The 17,186-nt window shown below is 33.7% G+C and overlaps 3 protein-coding genes across 4 annotated transcripts; 2 read left to right on the plus strand and 1 right to left on the minus strand.

Moving 5' to 3' along the window:
* Positions 1–3,679: 3,679 nt before the first annotated feature.
* LOC120192083 (heme chaperone HemW-like) lies at positions 3,680–5,531 on the minus strand. The gene is made up of 2 exons (XM_039194937.1): positions 4,679–5,531; positions 3,680–4,588 (listed from the first exon to the last, which is right to left on the minus strand). The coding sequence occupies exons 1-2, from the start codon at positions 5,470–5,472 to the stop codon at positions 3,868–3,870; spliced, it is 1,515 nt and encodes a 504-aa protein (XP_039050868.1). The 5' UTR covers positions 5,473–5,531; the 3' UTR covers positions 3,680–3,867.
* Positions 5,532–6,909: 1,378 nt separating this feature from the next.
* LOC120192084 (26S proteasome non-ATPase regulatory subunit 6 homolog) lies at positions 6,910–10,028 on the plus strand. Its single transcript, XM_039194938.1, has 8 exons — positions 6,910–7,167; positions 7,274–7,388; positions 8,269–8,359; positions 8,473–8,618; positions 8,720–8,939; positions 9,037–9,145; positions 9,283–9,451; positions 9,668–10,028. The coding sequence occupies exons 1-8, from the start codon at positions 7,029–7,031 to the stop codon at positions 9,840–9,842; spliced, it is 1,164 nt and encodes a 387-aa protein (XP_039050869.1). The 5' UTR covers positions 6,910–7,028; the 3' UTR covers positions 9,843–10,028.
* A 1,351-nt stretch (positions 10,029–11,379) lies between these two features.
* Positions 11,380–16,771, plus strand: LOC120191939. Of its 2 annotated transcripts, none has more exons than XM_039194801.1 (8): positions 11,380–12,085; positions 13,536–13,703; positions 13,890–13,988; positions 14,081–14,182; positions 14,275–14,394; positions 14,796–14,918; positions 15,084–15,374; positions 16,402–16,771. In XM_039194801.1, exons 1-8 carry the CDS (start codon positions 11,591–11,593, stop codon positions 16,681–16,683), a joined length of 1,680 nt encoding a protein of 559 aa, XP_039050732.1. In that variant the 5' UTR covers positions 11,380–11,590; the 3' UTR covers positions 16,684–16,771. The 2 variants fall into 2 exon arrangements, with proteins under 2 accessions (XP_039050732.1, XP_039050733.1); XM_039194802.1 differs by having other exon boundaries at positions 14,805–14,918.
* The last annotated feature ends 415 nt before the right edge of the window (positions 16,772–17,186 follow it).

The following is a 17,186-nucleotide window of genomic DNA, read 5'->3' on the forward strand; positions in this document are numbered from 1 at the left end:
ACTCATCTGAAGAAGGAAGAAGAAGTTTGTAATGAGAAGAACTTGTTCAACTTTTCGCTCGAATTCATCACTAGATGGATCAACTTTTCCAGAGAGAGTTCATAATGAGAAGAACTCATCTGAAGAAGCAAGAAGAAGTTCATAATAAGAAGAACTTGTTCAACTTTTCGCTTGAATTCATCATTCGATTGATCAGCAGTGCCAGTTAGAGTTCATAATGAGAAGAACTCATCTGAAGAATAAAGAAGAAGTTCATAATGAGAAGAACTTGTTCAACTTTTTGCTTAAATTCATCACTCGGTGGATCAGTAGTGCCAGTTAGTTCATAATGAGAAGAACTCGTCTAAAGAATGAAGAAGAAGTTCATAATGAGAAGAATTTGTTCAACCTTTTGCTTAAATTCATCACTTGATGGATCAACTTTTCCAGAGAAAGTTCATAATGAGAAGAACTCATCTGAAGAAGGAAGAAGAAGTTCATAATGAGAAGAGCTTATTCAACCTTTGCTAGATTACATCACAAAAGGAGATGAGTTGTCATCCCCAGTGAAAAAGTTCATAATGAGAAGAGCTAATCCCAGAGAAAAATTATTTCAACATTCTAATCATAATCAAGTGAAGTCAAATGAAAAAAAACTTATTATCTTTTCGTCTTTGCTCTATTCTTGTTAACACAAGAATAAACAAAGAGGGGCAGCTGAAGATACTCATTTTTTTCATTTGAATATTATTTATATTATTATTATTATTATTATTATTATTATTATTATTATTATTTTATTATTAATAAATATTTTCACATGCCCATTTACAAATCCTGAAGCCCAAAGAAATGCAAACCCAACCCGGTTGAGAAACACTAACCCTTCTAGGGTTTCCCCAAGCTGCCAGCCGCCGTTGGGAAGATGAGCAGCCACTTTATCCTTTGCTGCCAGGTGGTCCAACCGACGCTACCGACGTTTCCACTGCCAGGTGCTTCAACTACAACGCCGCCGTCCTCAACAGCTGCCACGACGCGCGTCGAAGCCCCCAGAAGAGTCATTCCAGCCGTCCACGCGTCCCATTCTTCCGTGAGTCACCACAAGTTCGGTGACTCACCAAAGTTTACTCCTTTAACCAGTCTAAAGCCATCATCGTGGTGGCCTATAAAAATGGCCACCATACCTGTGAAAAAGAAAAAAAAAACGGGGAGTGACCGAGAGATACCGAGCAAAACAGAAGAAAAAAAAAAGCCAAACACAGAAAAAAAGAGGAACCACCAACAACAGACAGCAACAAGAACACGAACCCACAGCAGCCAATATAACAGAAAGAGAAGAAAAGAAGAGAGAGCTTACTCTGTCATTGGAGGCTTTCGAAACGTCGCCGGAAACCTTCGAACTTCGAAGGTAAAATCCTAGATCTAGGAAATTCTAAGGGCTTTTAAGATAAATAGAGGTCGTATTCGGCCTTAGGAAGTGAAGATCTACATTTTGGTGTATTTTGAGTTTTTCGGCCACCGTGAACAGTGGCCGGCGACGGCGGTTATTGCCGGAGCAAGGCGGCCGGTGAGTGGCCAGTTCTCTCCCCCGGTGGATGATTTTAGAGAGAAGGGGGAGAAATTCTCTCCTAAGAGAGAAAGAAAAGAAAGAAAATGAAAAGCTTTGGCCCTTAAGGGCCGGTTATAGGGTTTTTATACCCTCATCAAAACGGCGTCGTTTCGATGAGGGTGTATGCGTAATTTCGCACATGGTAAAATCATTTACTAAGCCATCTCAGTTTGTAACTTTTACGTTTTAGTCACTGGAATGATTTTCTGGACATTTTAATTTTTTCTTCGAAATTTATTTTATCGTATTTTAGTCCATACCAGTATACATATATTTTAGATTAAATACTAGATTTAGTCCCTCATGTTTTGATAAATTTCAGTTTAAATTCTCAATAATTAATAAGGCTAAATTACATTATTAGCACTTATATTTTTTATTTTTTTTGAGTTAAAGCTTTTAATTTTAATTAAGTTTTATTTTAATCACATATTAGTAATTAGGGGCTAATTACACTATTAGTAATTATAATTTTATAATAATTTGAATTATGTTCATTAAATTTTGATATTTTACAGTTTATTCCTATTGTTTTAATTTTTATTTGTTTTAGTCACTTTTAAATTGCAATTTTAATTTTTTTATTACACTATATGTTCCAATACTTTAAATTATAGTTACTTATATACCTTTCCTTAAATCACGTATTAATTTTAAAATAGTTGTAGTTGAAAAAGTGCTTTTGTTTTATTATAAGACTTTTGATGTTGATTAAATGGAAAAGTATACTTACCCTCAATCGTGTAAACCAAATCTCTGCTTTTGCATTGAATTATTTTAGCTATATATATTTAGGGCCAATACCATAATTAGTCCTTAATGTTTTTTTTATTTTATAATAGTTCGATAATTTTTATTTTTTATTTTATATACTTTACAATTTAATTTATAATTTTAATTTCTTTTAATCATTATTTATTTGCAATATTATTTTATTATTACTTTTATATTTCAATTATTGCTTCAATTATTATTTTATTATTATCTTAGTCATATAAATATATATAATAAATAATATTTATTTATTTTGTTTTTCTATGAAATAAAAATCTTATTTATGAACTATATATGTTTAAATTTTATTCTATTATTATTTTAAGAAAATATTTTAGTTATTTATTTATTTTTTAATGTTGAAGGAAAGAGCTGTCTTAAAGCAACTAGAAGTCCTTTTCTAAATATTTTTAAATAAATAAATATCTTACTATATTAAAATAAATTTTTTAAATGTTTGAGTTATTTATTTATTTTTTAATATCAAAGAAAAGAGTTGTCTTAAGATACCTAGAAGCCCTTTTCTGATATTTTCAAATAAATAAATATTTTACTTATAAATATATATAAATTAATAGATTTTCTTAAAAATATAGTAATAAATTTGAGATAACAGAATTATAAATTAAAAATTTGAATTCTTAAATTCTATTATTAGAGACAATTTTTAATTAAAAAGTACCAATTTTGGGCGTTGTAGGGGTGCTAATCCTTCCCTAAACGTAACGATCTTTTTTTAAAGAACGAATTTTTGGTTATAAACGCAGATCAGTTTATCTTTTAACTGATGTTTTCTTAAAACTCTTTTAAAAGATAATTTTTAGGTATTCGACCTACCTGACCCAAAAGGCCGATGGCGACTCCTAAATTATTTTTAAAAAAACCATTTATTAACATCACTTTTTCCGCCAAGTAAAAAAATTCGTGCCCGGACGAAAACCAGTTACGACAAAGGCAATCTGCAAAACTCAGATACTGCCAACATACTCATCCTTTTATTTGGCCTAGCTTGGTGTTACCATCTTAAACAGGAATCATAAATCCCAACTTCAAATATGTATTAGAGTTGATCTTAAGATATAAGTGTTGACATCAAAGTGTTGGATGAAAAATAACTGAGGATTTAACTCTCCATTACACCAGGCATATATTTATGGCTAAATTGTCATATCATCCCAATGAAACCTTGAACTCCCAACACAGCAAAACCATTTACTAAAAGAAAAAGGAAGAAATAAAATTTAAGAGTTGAACTACCAAGTAAAATTAATTCTTACGTATACATATTGTATGCGTATGTGTTATGTGTATATAATACCTTGGAGTAGGAGGAGATGAGGGAATGTCGGGATTTTTTATAGGAAGAAGATGACATGACATTGACGGTGGCTCTGGTTTTCTTCTCATCTCTGGCTTTGTTGAATATTATTGTAAACAGCTGTGGCTGGATTGTTTACATCCCACTCTCCAAATTTAGGCAATGGTTTCCCCCTTTGCTGCTGAAATCATAGTCTTCTATTCACTAACCTATCTATGTTGCAGCAATAACCCAAATGCAACACAAACCATAAAAGAAGTTGACATTTGAAACTCAAACTTCTAGGAGAAATAACCCCAAATGCAGTAGATATCAATTCGTTTGATAATAAAAAGCCATCCGGATCACTGAGACGAATATAAGCTAATCCTTGTCCGATATTATTTTCATCCAACAATATGGCATTGTATTCATCTGCAGTTAAAACTGTTCTTTGCTCATTTAAACAAAGCACATGCCCACTTTCAACGTAAGGCTTATAAGCCTCACAAAGAGAAGCTACAAACGAGTTCCCAAATGCACATCGGAAAGACTTCAAATCGAGCCCTCTTGCAGTTCTAAGAGAGAGCATCACAACATCTGAAGCCAAGTCTCTGACATCCATATTGGTATCCCCGGTGTAATCAGCCGTGCCATTCTCCAAGCTCTGAACAAAATCGATGTACCCTCTCATTTTCTTGGGTCTTGAAAACCTCATTCCATTTACATAACTAGCAGACCCTAGGCCAAAACCATAAAATGGTTTGTTTTTCCAGTATGTAAAATTGTGTTTACATTCAAATCCGTCTCGGCAATAACTGCTGATTTCGTAATGGTTATAACCGGCATCTGAAAGCATTCTTGATGCCATTCTATAAAAACCGGCAGACTGCACATCTGAAGGTAAAGGAAACTCGCCCGGTGTGTACCTACAAGGATTTTAATATTAAGATATATGCTCCAAAATTAAATATTTCTACAAACATACACCCGAATCCGTGTATCATAGTAATGCTTACAATGTCCCAAATTTGGTGCCTTGTTCAACTTGCAAATCATAGACAGAGACGTGGTTTGGCTGAGCTTCAATGATTAACCGCAAGCTTTCCTCCCACATTTGTGGAGTTTGATTAGGAAGAGATGATATGAGATCCGAGCTCCAATTCTCAACCCCACACGATTTCACCATCTCAATGGCCTCGTAGACCTCCTTAACTCCATGAGCTCTCCCACAAGCCTTTAACAGCTCTTCTTGAAACGCTTGAACTCCCAACGACACTCTATTCACTCCCAACGCCATCAAATCATCCATCTTCCTAAAGTCAAATGTTCCAGGATCCATTTCCATTGATATCTCGGCATCTGAAGTCACCCCAAATTTCACTCTCAGCAAATCAAGAATCGATGAAACCAACCTCGGTGGCACGAGGGACGGCGTTCCACCACCGAAGAAGACGGTTTCAAGTGGTTGGTGGGACTTGAAATTCACTTTGGAAGCATTTATTTCTCGGAGTAGTAATTGGATGTAGTTTGATATACGGGGATCGTCGTCGTCATTGGTTTGTGTTGGTGAGTGAGAGCCGAGAGCGACGATTGGGAAGTCGCAGTAGTAGCAGCGTTTTCGACAGAAAGGGAGGTGAATGTAAGCCGAAGTTGGAGCAAGTTGAGTGGTTGTGAAGATGTTGGGTGAGGCATTTTGTCGAACAGTTGGAGCGGTGTTCAAATTAGCGTTGATTGCGCGGAAAAGGAGTCTTGGATAATTGGGTTTGGCTGGAAAAGTGGAGAAGATTGGAGTAAGGCTAGATTTGAGCATTACTTGATGAACAGCAACGAGATTATCACGTAATGGAGTGGTGGTGAAGATGAAGAGAATTCCTAACACCGGCTCGAGATATAGATGTTATATGATCCAAGGGAATATGGGCCGGACCGATATATGTTCTGTGAAATTAATCCAATTTTATTCCATCCTAATTTTATAAGGGTATGATACTAAAAAATGTAATTTATATTTGATAAAATAATCAATTTGGTACTTATTTAGAAAAATAGTTTAATATTTTATTTTAGGATAAAATGATTCTTAATGATTGATTAAATAGTCACTTTTTTTTTACTTTTGAAGCATTTTAATCCCCAACATTTTATTTTAAGGCAAAAGACTCTTATTTTAGAGTGTTGATCATTTATTGACTAACATTTTCTATCAATAGAGACCTTTTTACCCTAAAATAAAACATTGCGAGCCAAAATAGTTCAAAAAGATAATAGAGTCAAAATTACTATTTAATCAATCGTAATGAGGCATTTTTAATATTATATCTATTATAATTATAATATATTTTTTATATTAATTAAATAAAATTTTGAAACTAAATTATTCGGTTAAAAAATAATATCTTTAAAATTGACTGAAAATTAACTCAATCCATGTGTTACGTCATCATGTATATATAAACAATCACATTAATATCTTGGATTGTTATGTCAACGCAATGAATTACCATGTCAACATTATTAGTTGTCTTAATAGTATTGTAACCGTTCATGTTAGTTAAATAATAAAATTGATATAATTAAATAATTTCGAAGATGGATATATTTTAAAACAATCAGAACATTCAGATTTAGTTTGCTTAAGGAGCAAAATGATCCTTAAAACCTATTTTTGTGAGTAAATTGATAGCGTGTAAAAAATTAAATGACCGTTATCATAATTTATCCAAATAATAATAATAATAATAAATTCGATAAAATTTGAGTTTTTCAAATTGAACCAGTTATAGTCAAGCACATAGCTCTTATTTGCACTTTCATAAAAAATATAGTCATACAATTAACTCTCAATATTTGAACAAATTATCACTTTAGTCACTATTTGTTAGAGTATTTTAATCTCAATGTATTACTTTTTTTTATCAAAATAATTCATGATGAACGGAAATCATTAGTTGATTAATGATCAATATATATTGTTGAAAATTTCATAGTACTTAGTGATAATGTAGTATGTTTCACATCACTAATTAAATACATATAAAGATGCTACGTCAATAACATGTTATGATTGTTAGTCAATTAACGGTTTCCATCTAACAATGACTATTTCCATAAAAATTAAAATGTTGGGGCTAAAATGCTAAAAAAATAATAGAGTCAAAATGACTTTTCGTACAAATATTGGGGGCTAACTTTGTCATTAAACCTTCAGAAAAAAGCGCAATATTTCCGTCGCGTATGTGAATATAGCTCCCGGGTGAGTCCCGACATCTCCTATGTTCCGTTTTCCTCCTCTCGCAAGCAAACTCTGAAAAGAGAAGCATAACTCTTTTCATTCCAACTCAGTGGTTTCACTCGATCTACTCACCAATGGACGCACAAGACGGAAATCAGCAGTCGCAGCAACTCATACTCGGCCATAACGTTTTCCTCCTCAAGCACCCAGATGTACCTGACATAGAGAAGGTCCGCCTCAAGGACGAGGTCCTCAACGCGGTAAAATCCAACGGTAACTCATCCGATTTAACTCTTATATTTTTTCCGAGTCAATTATTCTTGCTCAACTAACACCAATTCTTCGCTTGTTTTCTTCATGGTTGTGGCGGCGGCTGTAGAAATGACTCCATATTACGAAACCCTAGTTGCTGATAAAGTGGTGGAGCTGGATCAGAGCGTTTTGGACTCGATGCATACCAAGAATGAAGACGAGATTAAGAAGATCGACGAGAAGTGAGATTTTATTCAGTTTATTATTTTCTTTCAATTTTTCATGTCTGCTTATTGATTACTTAGGATTGACCGGAATTTATCATATTTAGGTTTTATGGTTTAATAATTGTTAATCGGAAGTGCAAGATTTTAGGTTTGGGATTTTTCCAGGGATCTAATAATTTAGAGCTTTTAGCCTAAAGAGAAGTTAGGAGAAAGAGACTAATTCTGAATGAATTAGGGTTTTCAAGAATTGAGATTTTAATTAAGTGTATTGGGTGGATTAAATTTTATTTTTATTTTCTTTCCTTTTATCAAACATTTCTGTTTAATAACTGTTACCTTGAGAGGTGACTTATGGTTATGGTTCTTGTTTGGACTAAAAACATTGGCGAGAGTTATGAAGTCAAACATATTGTATTTTTTCTATCCATACAAGAATTTACATCTTCCAAACTCATAATTCATTTTCAATTGCATGAGTTGTGGTTCTGATTTCTCTACTTTTGTAAGAATACCGATTCTCCTGGTGATAATAAGCTATGTCGTTCTGACTTGCGTGTTGGACATGTATTCAGACATAAGTATGACTATGAGGATATGGTTTTCTAAGATTGCTTCAAATGTGTAGAAAAACTTGGGGAAAATGGAACATACCTGTGTGGAACGTATCCTTGAATCAGACACATCCGATTCCCAAGTAACTTTGGTAATAGGTATTGGATTAATGATGCTGTCAATTAGACAACAAAAAATATATAATCAATTACATCTCAGTACTTTTTGAACACTTCGATCCCCCCTTTAAAAAGGAAAGAAACACTTCTTGGCGACAGATGAATTGTTGTTTTCCTTCTTTCTTTAATTATGTTCAACCGAAGCATGTCTGTTGCCATTTTAGGATTGCTGATGCTGAAGAAAACTTGGGCGAAAGTGAAGTTCGAGAAGCTCATTTAGCTAAATCCTTATATTACATTCGGATTGGTGAAAAGGTAATAATAACTGTAGTTTATTGTTCTTAAAGGGTGATGTCTGCTCGTATGGTTACACTTGAGTGCTATATTTTTCAACTCAACTCATACGGTCATACCCATCACGAATCTAGGAAAAAACGCTGGAGCAATTAAAGCTGACGGAAACCAAGACGGTTGCTGTTGGGCAAAAGATGGACTTGGTGTTCTATACATTGCAGATTGGTTTTTTCTACATGGATTTTGATCTTATTTCCAAAAGCATTGATAAAGCGAAGAAGTATGTAATCATATTGATTGATAATATCCCATTAATTCTAACTTTTCCTGAACTTGAGATGTATGCCTTTTAACTTCTTGTTACTCCTATTTTGATGCCAGTTTATTTGAAGAAGGCGGTGACTGGGAGAGAAAGAACCGTTTGAAGGTATACGAAGGCTTATATTGCATGGCCACTCGGAATTTCAAGAAGGCGACCAATCTATTTTTGGATTCCATTTCAACCTTCACTACTTACGAGCTTTTCTCTTATGAGACATTCATATTTTACACTGTGCTTACCAGCATCATATCGTTGGATAGAGTTTCCCTTAAACAAAAGGTATTTTCTTCCGACTTTTACCTCAAAATTGTTGTCGTATGACTTGTACTACTTTATATTTGGGGCAGGCAGGTTTACTGATGGCTAAATGTTATAGGTTGTTGATGCTCCTGAGATCTTGACTGTTATTGGAAAAATACCGCATCTTTCGGAATTCTTAAATTCTCTTTATGATTGTCAGTACAAATCATTCTTCTTAGCATTCGGTATGTATAGCTATAGAATTATCACTTTGTTCCAATATCTATGCCTTATCTAGTCCCACTGCTTTCTCAACATTTGATAAAAGCTAAAATTTCTTTCACCGATCGATTTGTTCAATTTGTTTCGAATCATATATCAGCTGGCTTGACGGAGCAGATAAAACTGGACCGTTATTTGCACCCACATTTTCGGTTTTACATGAAGGAGGTCAGAACTGTTGTTTATTCTCAATTTCTCGAATCCTACAAGAGTGTTACCATTGAAGCCATGGCAAAGGCTTTCAGAGTGTCGGTTGAATTCATTGATCTGTAAGTGTTTGTACTAAATCATTATCTTATTCGGTTTTATACTCCTTTTTTCTGTTTCTTCTCATCGCTGCTAAAATCTCTATTACTTTGAATCTTCATTTTTCTTTAAATTCCTGTATCCAACACCCCTGTCCCATCCGTATCTGGACATGGGCATTGTGGTGTATTATATTGCCTGCCCTGGCATGAATGTTCTGTTTCTCTTCATGATTCCAGGGAGCTATCGCGGTTTATTGCAGCGGGGAAGCTTCACTGCAAGATCGACAAGGTTGCCGGTGTTCTCGAAACTAATCGCCCCGATGCGAAGAATGCGCTCTACCAGGCAACCATCAAACAAGGAGACTTCTTATTGAATCGCATCCAGAAGTTATCTCGCGTAATCGATCTGTGAATCAGTTTAGCATGCCCTATGAATTAGAAACGGATGACAGAATTGTCAAGTTTCAAAGGAACATGGGAACATACATTTATACTTTTGAATGTTTTCTCGTATCATGGTTTTTGATACACTTTCATTTCTTTCCTCTTTAGGCCAATGGATGTTATGCTACTGAAGTTTCCAAAGTTTCAAAATTGGTATTATCTGTTGTGTTCTTATTGTGTCCGTCTCTGATGATTCAGGCTATGGATGAGTTCGACTAGATATTAAGAATCGAGTCGAGTTCACTCAATTGTGTTAGTTAGGTGTTAAAGGATCTGAATGTTTCAGAGCCACAGATTATTCCCATGATTCGAAGGTTATATAATATTGGGTTGGTCTCATTTCTTTGCCTATTTGCAATTAAGTAATTAAGCTAAAGCTTACACAAATCAGGCAAATATTATTATTTTTCATACAAGACCCTTAATTAGAGTAGGAAAATTCGAAGGATATAAGGGGAGATTTCGAAGAGAACTCAGATTCAAACATTGAAACTAATATTATTATGAAAAACAATCATAGATCTTGAATGAAAGTTGAGGTAAAATTTTAGATTCAACGTTGTACATCAAAATATTTCATTAATATAATACATCAAGATATATCACAAAATAAATTATTCTTATTGAAAAAGTATTAAAAAAATTATTCATCTCTTCGTCGTTAATCTCTTATAAAAAAATTAATTTTTATTAAAAATCATGATTAATATAAGACCTTGATTTTGCTTTAAAACTAAATTAAAAGTTATTGGTTGTTAATTATAGCAGTTTCAGAAATCTACCATGGTGACCCATTGTACTGGGTATCTAACAATTAAAGTCCTACATTAATCATGATGTTTTCTAAACAATTCCTACTTAGGGGATTTGAACGAGAATTTTACTTCTAATACGTATTTAACCAACAAAGAGAGGAAAAGTGTTAATTAAGAGTTTTTAACCACATGCTCTAGAGATTATTGATATCGTGACTTTTAATAAAGAAAAAATATTTAATTATAATTGTATTAGAATTAAAACTAAACTTTTTTAAGGGATTAATCACGGAGAGATCCTTAAAAAAATTTAAATAGACAATTTATTTAATAGTGTATTTCAATATGAGACGTTCACTTTAAATTCATTTTTAAAACTTTGATTTAAAATATAATTAATCTTATTTAGAATTCAATTTTAATAAGTTTCTCCTCTCATCTTTTTTTTTATTATAAAATTTTACTTCATGATATATAATTTGCTTATTGTTCAATCTTACTCATGAGTAAGGTTTTGTATGAGAAAGTTTCCAAGGGTTTGAGTTTTGATGTATGTAGAAAATTCTTACAGGAAATTTATTCATTAAAATTAGATGTACGACATGAATTTATCTAAATTAATCCTGACAAAACTTTGAAATCGAGAGAAAAAAAATTGTAACTTCAAGGGAATTATGCAGACTCACTAACCAAATATAAAAACTTTTAAGATTAATGGTAAATTTTGAACTTCTATGGGTTTCCTTTTTAATCTCCGTATTTCAAATTTCGATCACTCCGCCAAGTCCCTCATTGTTTTCAAAATCGTTCTCTCTTCTTCGGTGTCTTCCTGGTTGAGCTGTATTTTCCTTACGTTTTAGATTTGGTAGATTCAAAATTAAATGCCTCAAGATCATAACATTTCCTCTCTAAATCCCTAATAAATTTCCCCCAATCAATCCCTTTGTATCTGCTTTCTCAAATGGCAACTTCAGCTTTCAAGCCAAAAACTAGGAGAGCTTCCCTCGCAAGCTCACCCGACGACTCTTCTTACTCAAACCGCTCCTCCTCCTCCGTCCACCGCCAGACCCGGAGTCTCAGCAGAGTCCCCCGACGGCTTCCTGGATCCGGCGACGATGAGGCGACTCCGGTTCCGAAGAGCAGGGGAAGGTTCGTTAATACCGTTAGGGGGGCGGGGTTCCCAGAGATTAGTCTCGATGATCTCGCTATCGAGCTCTTTGACTCTTCACTCCGAGGACGTTCCGCTTCACGGATTGATGACGTCACACCACACAATGGTAAAGGAGGAGGAGCAGGAGAGAATGTGAATCAGAGAAGAGGACGGTCGGTGTCCAGGCAAGAATTCAGGGGTAGTGTTGTAAATAACGGTGCTCGAGGAAGGTTAACTTCGGACACCGCTAGCTCCAGGAGGAGAAGATCGGTCTCTGTTGTTCGGTATCAAATTAGCGACTCGGAGGTACTATTGTTATCATCGTCGTTATCTACATTACTGTTGTTTTCATTCTTATGCGTGACGGTGACCTCATTATTTAGATGAATTCTTTAGTCATATCAGTATGTTTGGTTGTGTAAATGCTTAGTGGTTTAATTTAGGAGTATAAATATGGTTAAACTTACTGGTGGGTCTTATATTGGCAAATAGGTAAAAACCATAAGTGTAGTAGATTTCAATTGATTTGTGTTTTAAAGTGACATGAAATAAGCAGTTTAGCCTAATCGCGATTAAAGAAAAATGTTATTTTTTCAGATTATTTTAACATATGACAAGTCAGATTTTTTTTTTCTTTTTCAAGTTGAAGGTTATCACCATTTAGAATTTCACCTCTTTGCTTCAAAACTCAATATATAGGAAATTAGGGATTAAATTGCTCATTTTTCTAGTAAAATGATTAATTTGCTCTTTAGTCTATAATAAAGGGGCTTGCCATGTAGTAAATAGGAATGTTGTAATGAGACATTATCTGGGGACTGGACATAACTATCTGCTTGCTTGTTTGTGCTTGACGTTTGCTTAATTTGGAACCAAAGATCAATTTATGTGGCCAAGCCAACCAAAAATTTAATCATTTGTGGCATGCACTTGCTACATCTCCTCAACAGCGTTGCTTCATTTTAAGTTTAAATAAATTGGCCAAAATGATAATTTGATAAGGACTTCTGATTTCTCTTTCCAGTATTCAATAACTATCAAACTCTTTATGGTATAGCAAGTGTCATTGCTAAGTTTATGTTCCAAATTTAGAATTGTAAGCTGTTTCAGTGGCATTTGTTTTGTGGATGCCATGTTGCTGTGACTCTTCATTTTTCTTCTAATATCAGTGTTTGGCACCCATGTCAAACACATTTTTTTTCGTACATGGTTGTGGGATATGACCTTTCGAGTATGTGGAAAAACTTTAAAAAATTGAACATACCCGTACTAGACATGTACACATTTTAGACACTCACATCCGAGTCTGAATAACATAGTATAAATGTTCTTGATTTAGATCACAAATCATTTTCTATAATTGGATGGTAATTCATTTTCTATACTTGAATAGTAGGTAAATGTTCTTGATTAAGATCATAAATCATTTTCTATAATTGAATAGTAGTTCATTTTCAATACTTGAATAGAAGGTAACCTTTTATCATTTTTGGTATAATTGTGTTTCATTTGATGAAAATAAATGAGGAACTTTAGAATTTTTGCATGTCAAATATGTTTATTTTCTTGTAGTTATATTAAAAAGGTGAAGTATCATTGATAAGTGAAAACAGATAGTAATGTACTGCTGCACTTGATCAACTTGAATGGACAGGTTGGCTTTAATGAAACCTATTAATTTTTCATTGTACTAGGAATAATAATCAAAATACTAACTTGTTTTTGTGTATGCATTTTTTGTTTCTTAAATTGGTAGAGTGATCTAGATCATTCGCAGAACTCAAGCAACCGTTCTAGTATGAAGAGTTCTATTGTTGGAAACAATCAGATATCCTCCGCTAATAAGACAACAGCTTCAAATGATAGACAAGGCCTAAGAAGGTCTCTCAGCCAAAAAGACTTTAAGTATCATGATGGCTACTCTGTAAGCATCATCTGTCTCTTTGAAAAAAAATATCATTCTAACTTTTACTATTACCATTTAGGTGTGTGGAATTTTTATACAAGGATGCTATTAGTGGTTGGGGTAATCCTCACTGTACCTAGATATCTTTTAGAATCTTTCGAACTCATTTATTTCAAATTTGTTTCGCTCACTTGATGAAATCAGAGTCACTCTTCTGCTATAACTGATGAAGGGAAGGATGCTGCTCTTTCCAATAAAAATGGGATGGAGAGGACAATAAGAGCGGTTTATGCGCAGAAAAAGGTTGCTCCTCTCTTTTAAAAAATCATAACTCTGTAATAGCAACTAGGAGATGTTTTGCTAAATCTTACCCCTTTGTGTTCCTTGCCTGCTAGGGGGAGCACCCCATCGGGGATGATGTGAATGGTGGGTTATATGCTGCAATGCGAAATGAGCTTAGACATGCTGTGGAAGAGATCAAGACACAACTTGAACAAGTTTGAAAAAATTTTGTTTTAGTGAACATGAGCGTAATTTGCTTCATAAATTTGTATGCTAAAATCTTTGGATGTCATCTTGGTTTATGCAGTCAATGGTTAAAACAAAGAATCCTGGCATAATAAGTGGTAATAGCTTGCGGCCTGACAACCCTGATGTAAATCAGTCTGTTTCTGCAGCTAGAAGGAAGTGTACAACAAAATTGGAAAAGGTACAAAGTAATATCTTAAACTATTTATGCAACAATCCGCGTTCCAGTTTTATAGAAGTAACGAATTGTTCCAGTTTTAGTTCCTCGTACTTGTCCAATCCGCCTTCCAGGTAACATTGGTTCTGACTTGATACTATTGGTTTACGATAAGCATGAACCAATACTTCTTCCGGTTTTTACTTTATTGGAAAGCAAAAATGAGGTTGCATGTTAGTTGCTTTTCATGAGAAAAGTAACTTTTCCTAGTACTTTTCATGCATATTAACATGGTTTATGCTTGACAAGTAGATAATTATTAATATGATATTAATTGTTACTCTAAATCTTTGATGATATTTATTTACTTAATTAAACTCTGCATTTCATACCTGAAAACATTCGTGATTGGTTTTTATTTTTCAACTGGACAGTCTGAGAAGCGTAGAAAAGATTTATTAGCTAAGATTCTGTTGGAGGAGCAGCATGGGAGAGAGCTTTCTGAGCTAAATACCACTGATGTTGAGAAACCATTACGAGCCCGAAAGGTACAACTCCCTTGTACACTTGCTGCAATACTGCATGACTTTGTACTCTATATGGTTATTTTCGAGCCGGCGCCATTTTTGTTGTTAAATTCATTATGTTCTTTGTAAGAAACGTGATTTGGTCTTTCTTTTTATTGTTTAATCAACATACAAATTGTTTTCCAGAGGAGCAATGACAGATACAGAATGTCCCAGCAATTGACCGAGGAGGCCGGAAAGTACATCGATGATTTCATTTCTAATGTTGAAGATACAGATATTTCATCATTGGATGGAGACAGGAGCGATACTAGTTCAAGTATAGGGGGAATGACCAAGTCACCGATTTTCCAGAATCCGGCGGCGTTTAAATCTGTCCCTGTTGAAATGGATGGTGTAAATCTGCCTTGGTTACAGTGGGAGACTACTAACGGTGGTTCTCCTTCACCTTGCAAGAATAAACACAATCTTTCCCAGGTAATCTTATGCTCTACTTAGATATGGTAGGTGACAATAAAATGTTGAATATCGAACACTATTCGATCCATTTCCTCGTTGGATATTCAAATTTATTAGGGTAAAGTACATTATAGGCCATTAAACTATATTCAAATAATTGTTTTGGTCGCCTAACTTTTAAAAGTTATAGAATGATCAATATATTTATCAATCTTTTATATTTATTATAATGTCGTAATGATCATTTTATAGTAGTTTGATAAATTTAATGATCATTTTGTAATTTTTAAAAATTTAGTGATCAAAATGGTATTTAACATAGTTCATATGACTTCTAATGTACTTAACTTGTTATTCCGATCCATTCTATTTATACAAGAAATGGATTCGGATATATGAATTGGTGTTGCTTCTCCAGCTGCATTTTCCTTGAATCACTCATGTCTAACATCTATATTCGGTTAATTTTCTAATATGGGTATGAAATGATTTTCCAAATATGATACAACATTGAAGATGCATATTAGGACTTATCTAACAATCCATGTCCTAGTAACATTTAGGGATGAACATTTGATCCGACCTTATAGGATTTTATTTTTTTATTCAAAAAACTGAATTTAGATCGGATCGGATCAAATATTTTTAAAGGATAAAATTAAGTTAGGTCGGATTCAGATTTAGGGTGAATACTAATATAATTGGTTTTTATATATTTAAAGATAATTATTATAATATTCTCTTATCTATATTTTTTTTCAATTAAGTCTCTATTTTACCTAATAAAAATGAGAAATATATATATGTATCGAGCGGGGTCAGATCATATCGGATGTGGGTTTTTAACAAAAAAATTGGGTCGGATGACAAGTGAAAGAGTGTTGTACCCGAGTCAGATTCAGATGGGCTAATAACTCATTTCAATCCAAACCATGATCATCCCTAGTAACATTGTGATGTTTGCTTCCAATTACCAACAGTGACTGAGAAATGCAAACTTGAGTTGATTTTGTGTGTATATGTATACTGCATTGACATGCTATAGGAAGCTTCGAGTGCGCAAGATCTAAGCGATCGGTTGACGACCAGCAGCCGAGGGAGTTGGAGCCCAGAATTTAGCGACTGTCGACCTTCAAAAGATGTTGCAGAATCCGGTGGTGGAAATTACCAAAGCCAAATCTCTTTTTCAAATAAGAGGACGATGAAGTTGGATTTGGATGATTATCTAAAGCCCAACTGTGACGAAGCTTTACTCCTCGAAACGTGGAGCCAACGATATGGGATTAATTCAGGTACTCTTCTGCTATGTAACCACATCTTTAGTTAAAGGTCCAGTTTTTTTCTTTTAATTTTGTAATTTAGACTACAGTAATAACTTTTAATTTATTATTTAATAAGGGTTACTGTTGAAGGTATAGTCTAATTGTTTACTTTGGATGGAAATGATATATTGGATGTAGTTTTGAAGGAGATTTGTTAAGTGAAATTCATTTAATGATCTTTCAACAAACTTCTTGAATTTTCACCGTACTATTTATTATAATGAAATATATTAAGGTGGCGTTTGGTTCGTTGAAATGTTTCTGAGAGAATTGGAATCTGTGAAGGAATTAGAATCTGTCAGGAATTGGAACCCAATTTCATATTCTGTTTGGTTCGCAGGCATGTCATATGAATTTGATTTCAGTAATATAAAATGACAGGATTGCCGTAAATTGTTTTTTTTTTGCTTAATTTTAGTTTGTTTTATAAATTACATGTATCAATATATTATAAAATTTTAAAAAAATAAATTTTAATTTTATTGATTGATTGATTATTCATTTTAAT

Source organism: Hibiscus syriacus, unplaced genomic scaffold, assembly GCF_006381635.1.
Source record: "Hibiscus syriacus cultivar Baekdansim isolate YM2019G1 unplaced genomic scaffold, ASM638163v2 tig00116971_pilon, whole genome shotgun sequence".
Lineage (NCBI taxonomy): Eukaryota > Viridiplantae > Streptophyta > Magnoliopsida > Malvales > Malvaceae > Hibiscus > Hibiscus syriacus.

Excerpts from the sequence above, each read along its gene's own strand:
- LOC120192083 (XM_039194937.1), bottom strand. The coding sequence starts at position 5,472 with ATGCTCAAATCTAGCCTTACTCCAATCTTCTCCACTTTTCCAGCCAAA. Across the intron at positions 4,589-4,678 it reads GGCACCAAATTTGGGACATT|GTACACACCGGGCGAGTTTC; the intron begins GTAAGCATTACT and ends AAATCCTTGTAG.
- LOC120192084 (XM_039194938.1), top strand. The coding sequence starts at position 7,029 with ATGGACGCACAAGACGGAAATCAGCAGTCGCAGCAACTCATACTCGGC. Across the intron at positions 8,360-8,472 it reads ACATTCGGATTGGTGAAAAG|GAAAAAACGCTGGAGCAATT; the intron begins GTAATAATAACT and ends TCACGAATCTAG. Across the intron at positions 8,940-9,036 it reads GAGTTTCCCTTAAACAAAAG|GTTGTTGATGCTCCTGAGAT; the intron begins GTATTTTCTTCC and ends TAAATGTTATAG.
- LOC120191939 (XM_039194801.1), top strand. The coding sequence starts at position 11,591 with ATGGCAACTTCAGCTTTCAAGCCAAAAACTAGGAGAGCTTCCCTCGCA. Across the intron at positions 13,989-14,080 it reads CGGTTTATGCGCAGAAAAAG|GGGGAGCACCCCATCGGGGA; the intron begins GTTGCTCCTCTC and ends CTTGCCTGCTAG. Across the intron at positions 14,919-15,083 it reads AACCATTACGAGCCCGAAAG|AGGAGCAATGACAGATACAG; the intron begins GTACAACTCCCT and ends ATTGTTTTCCAG.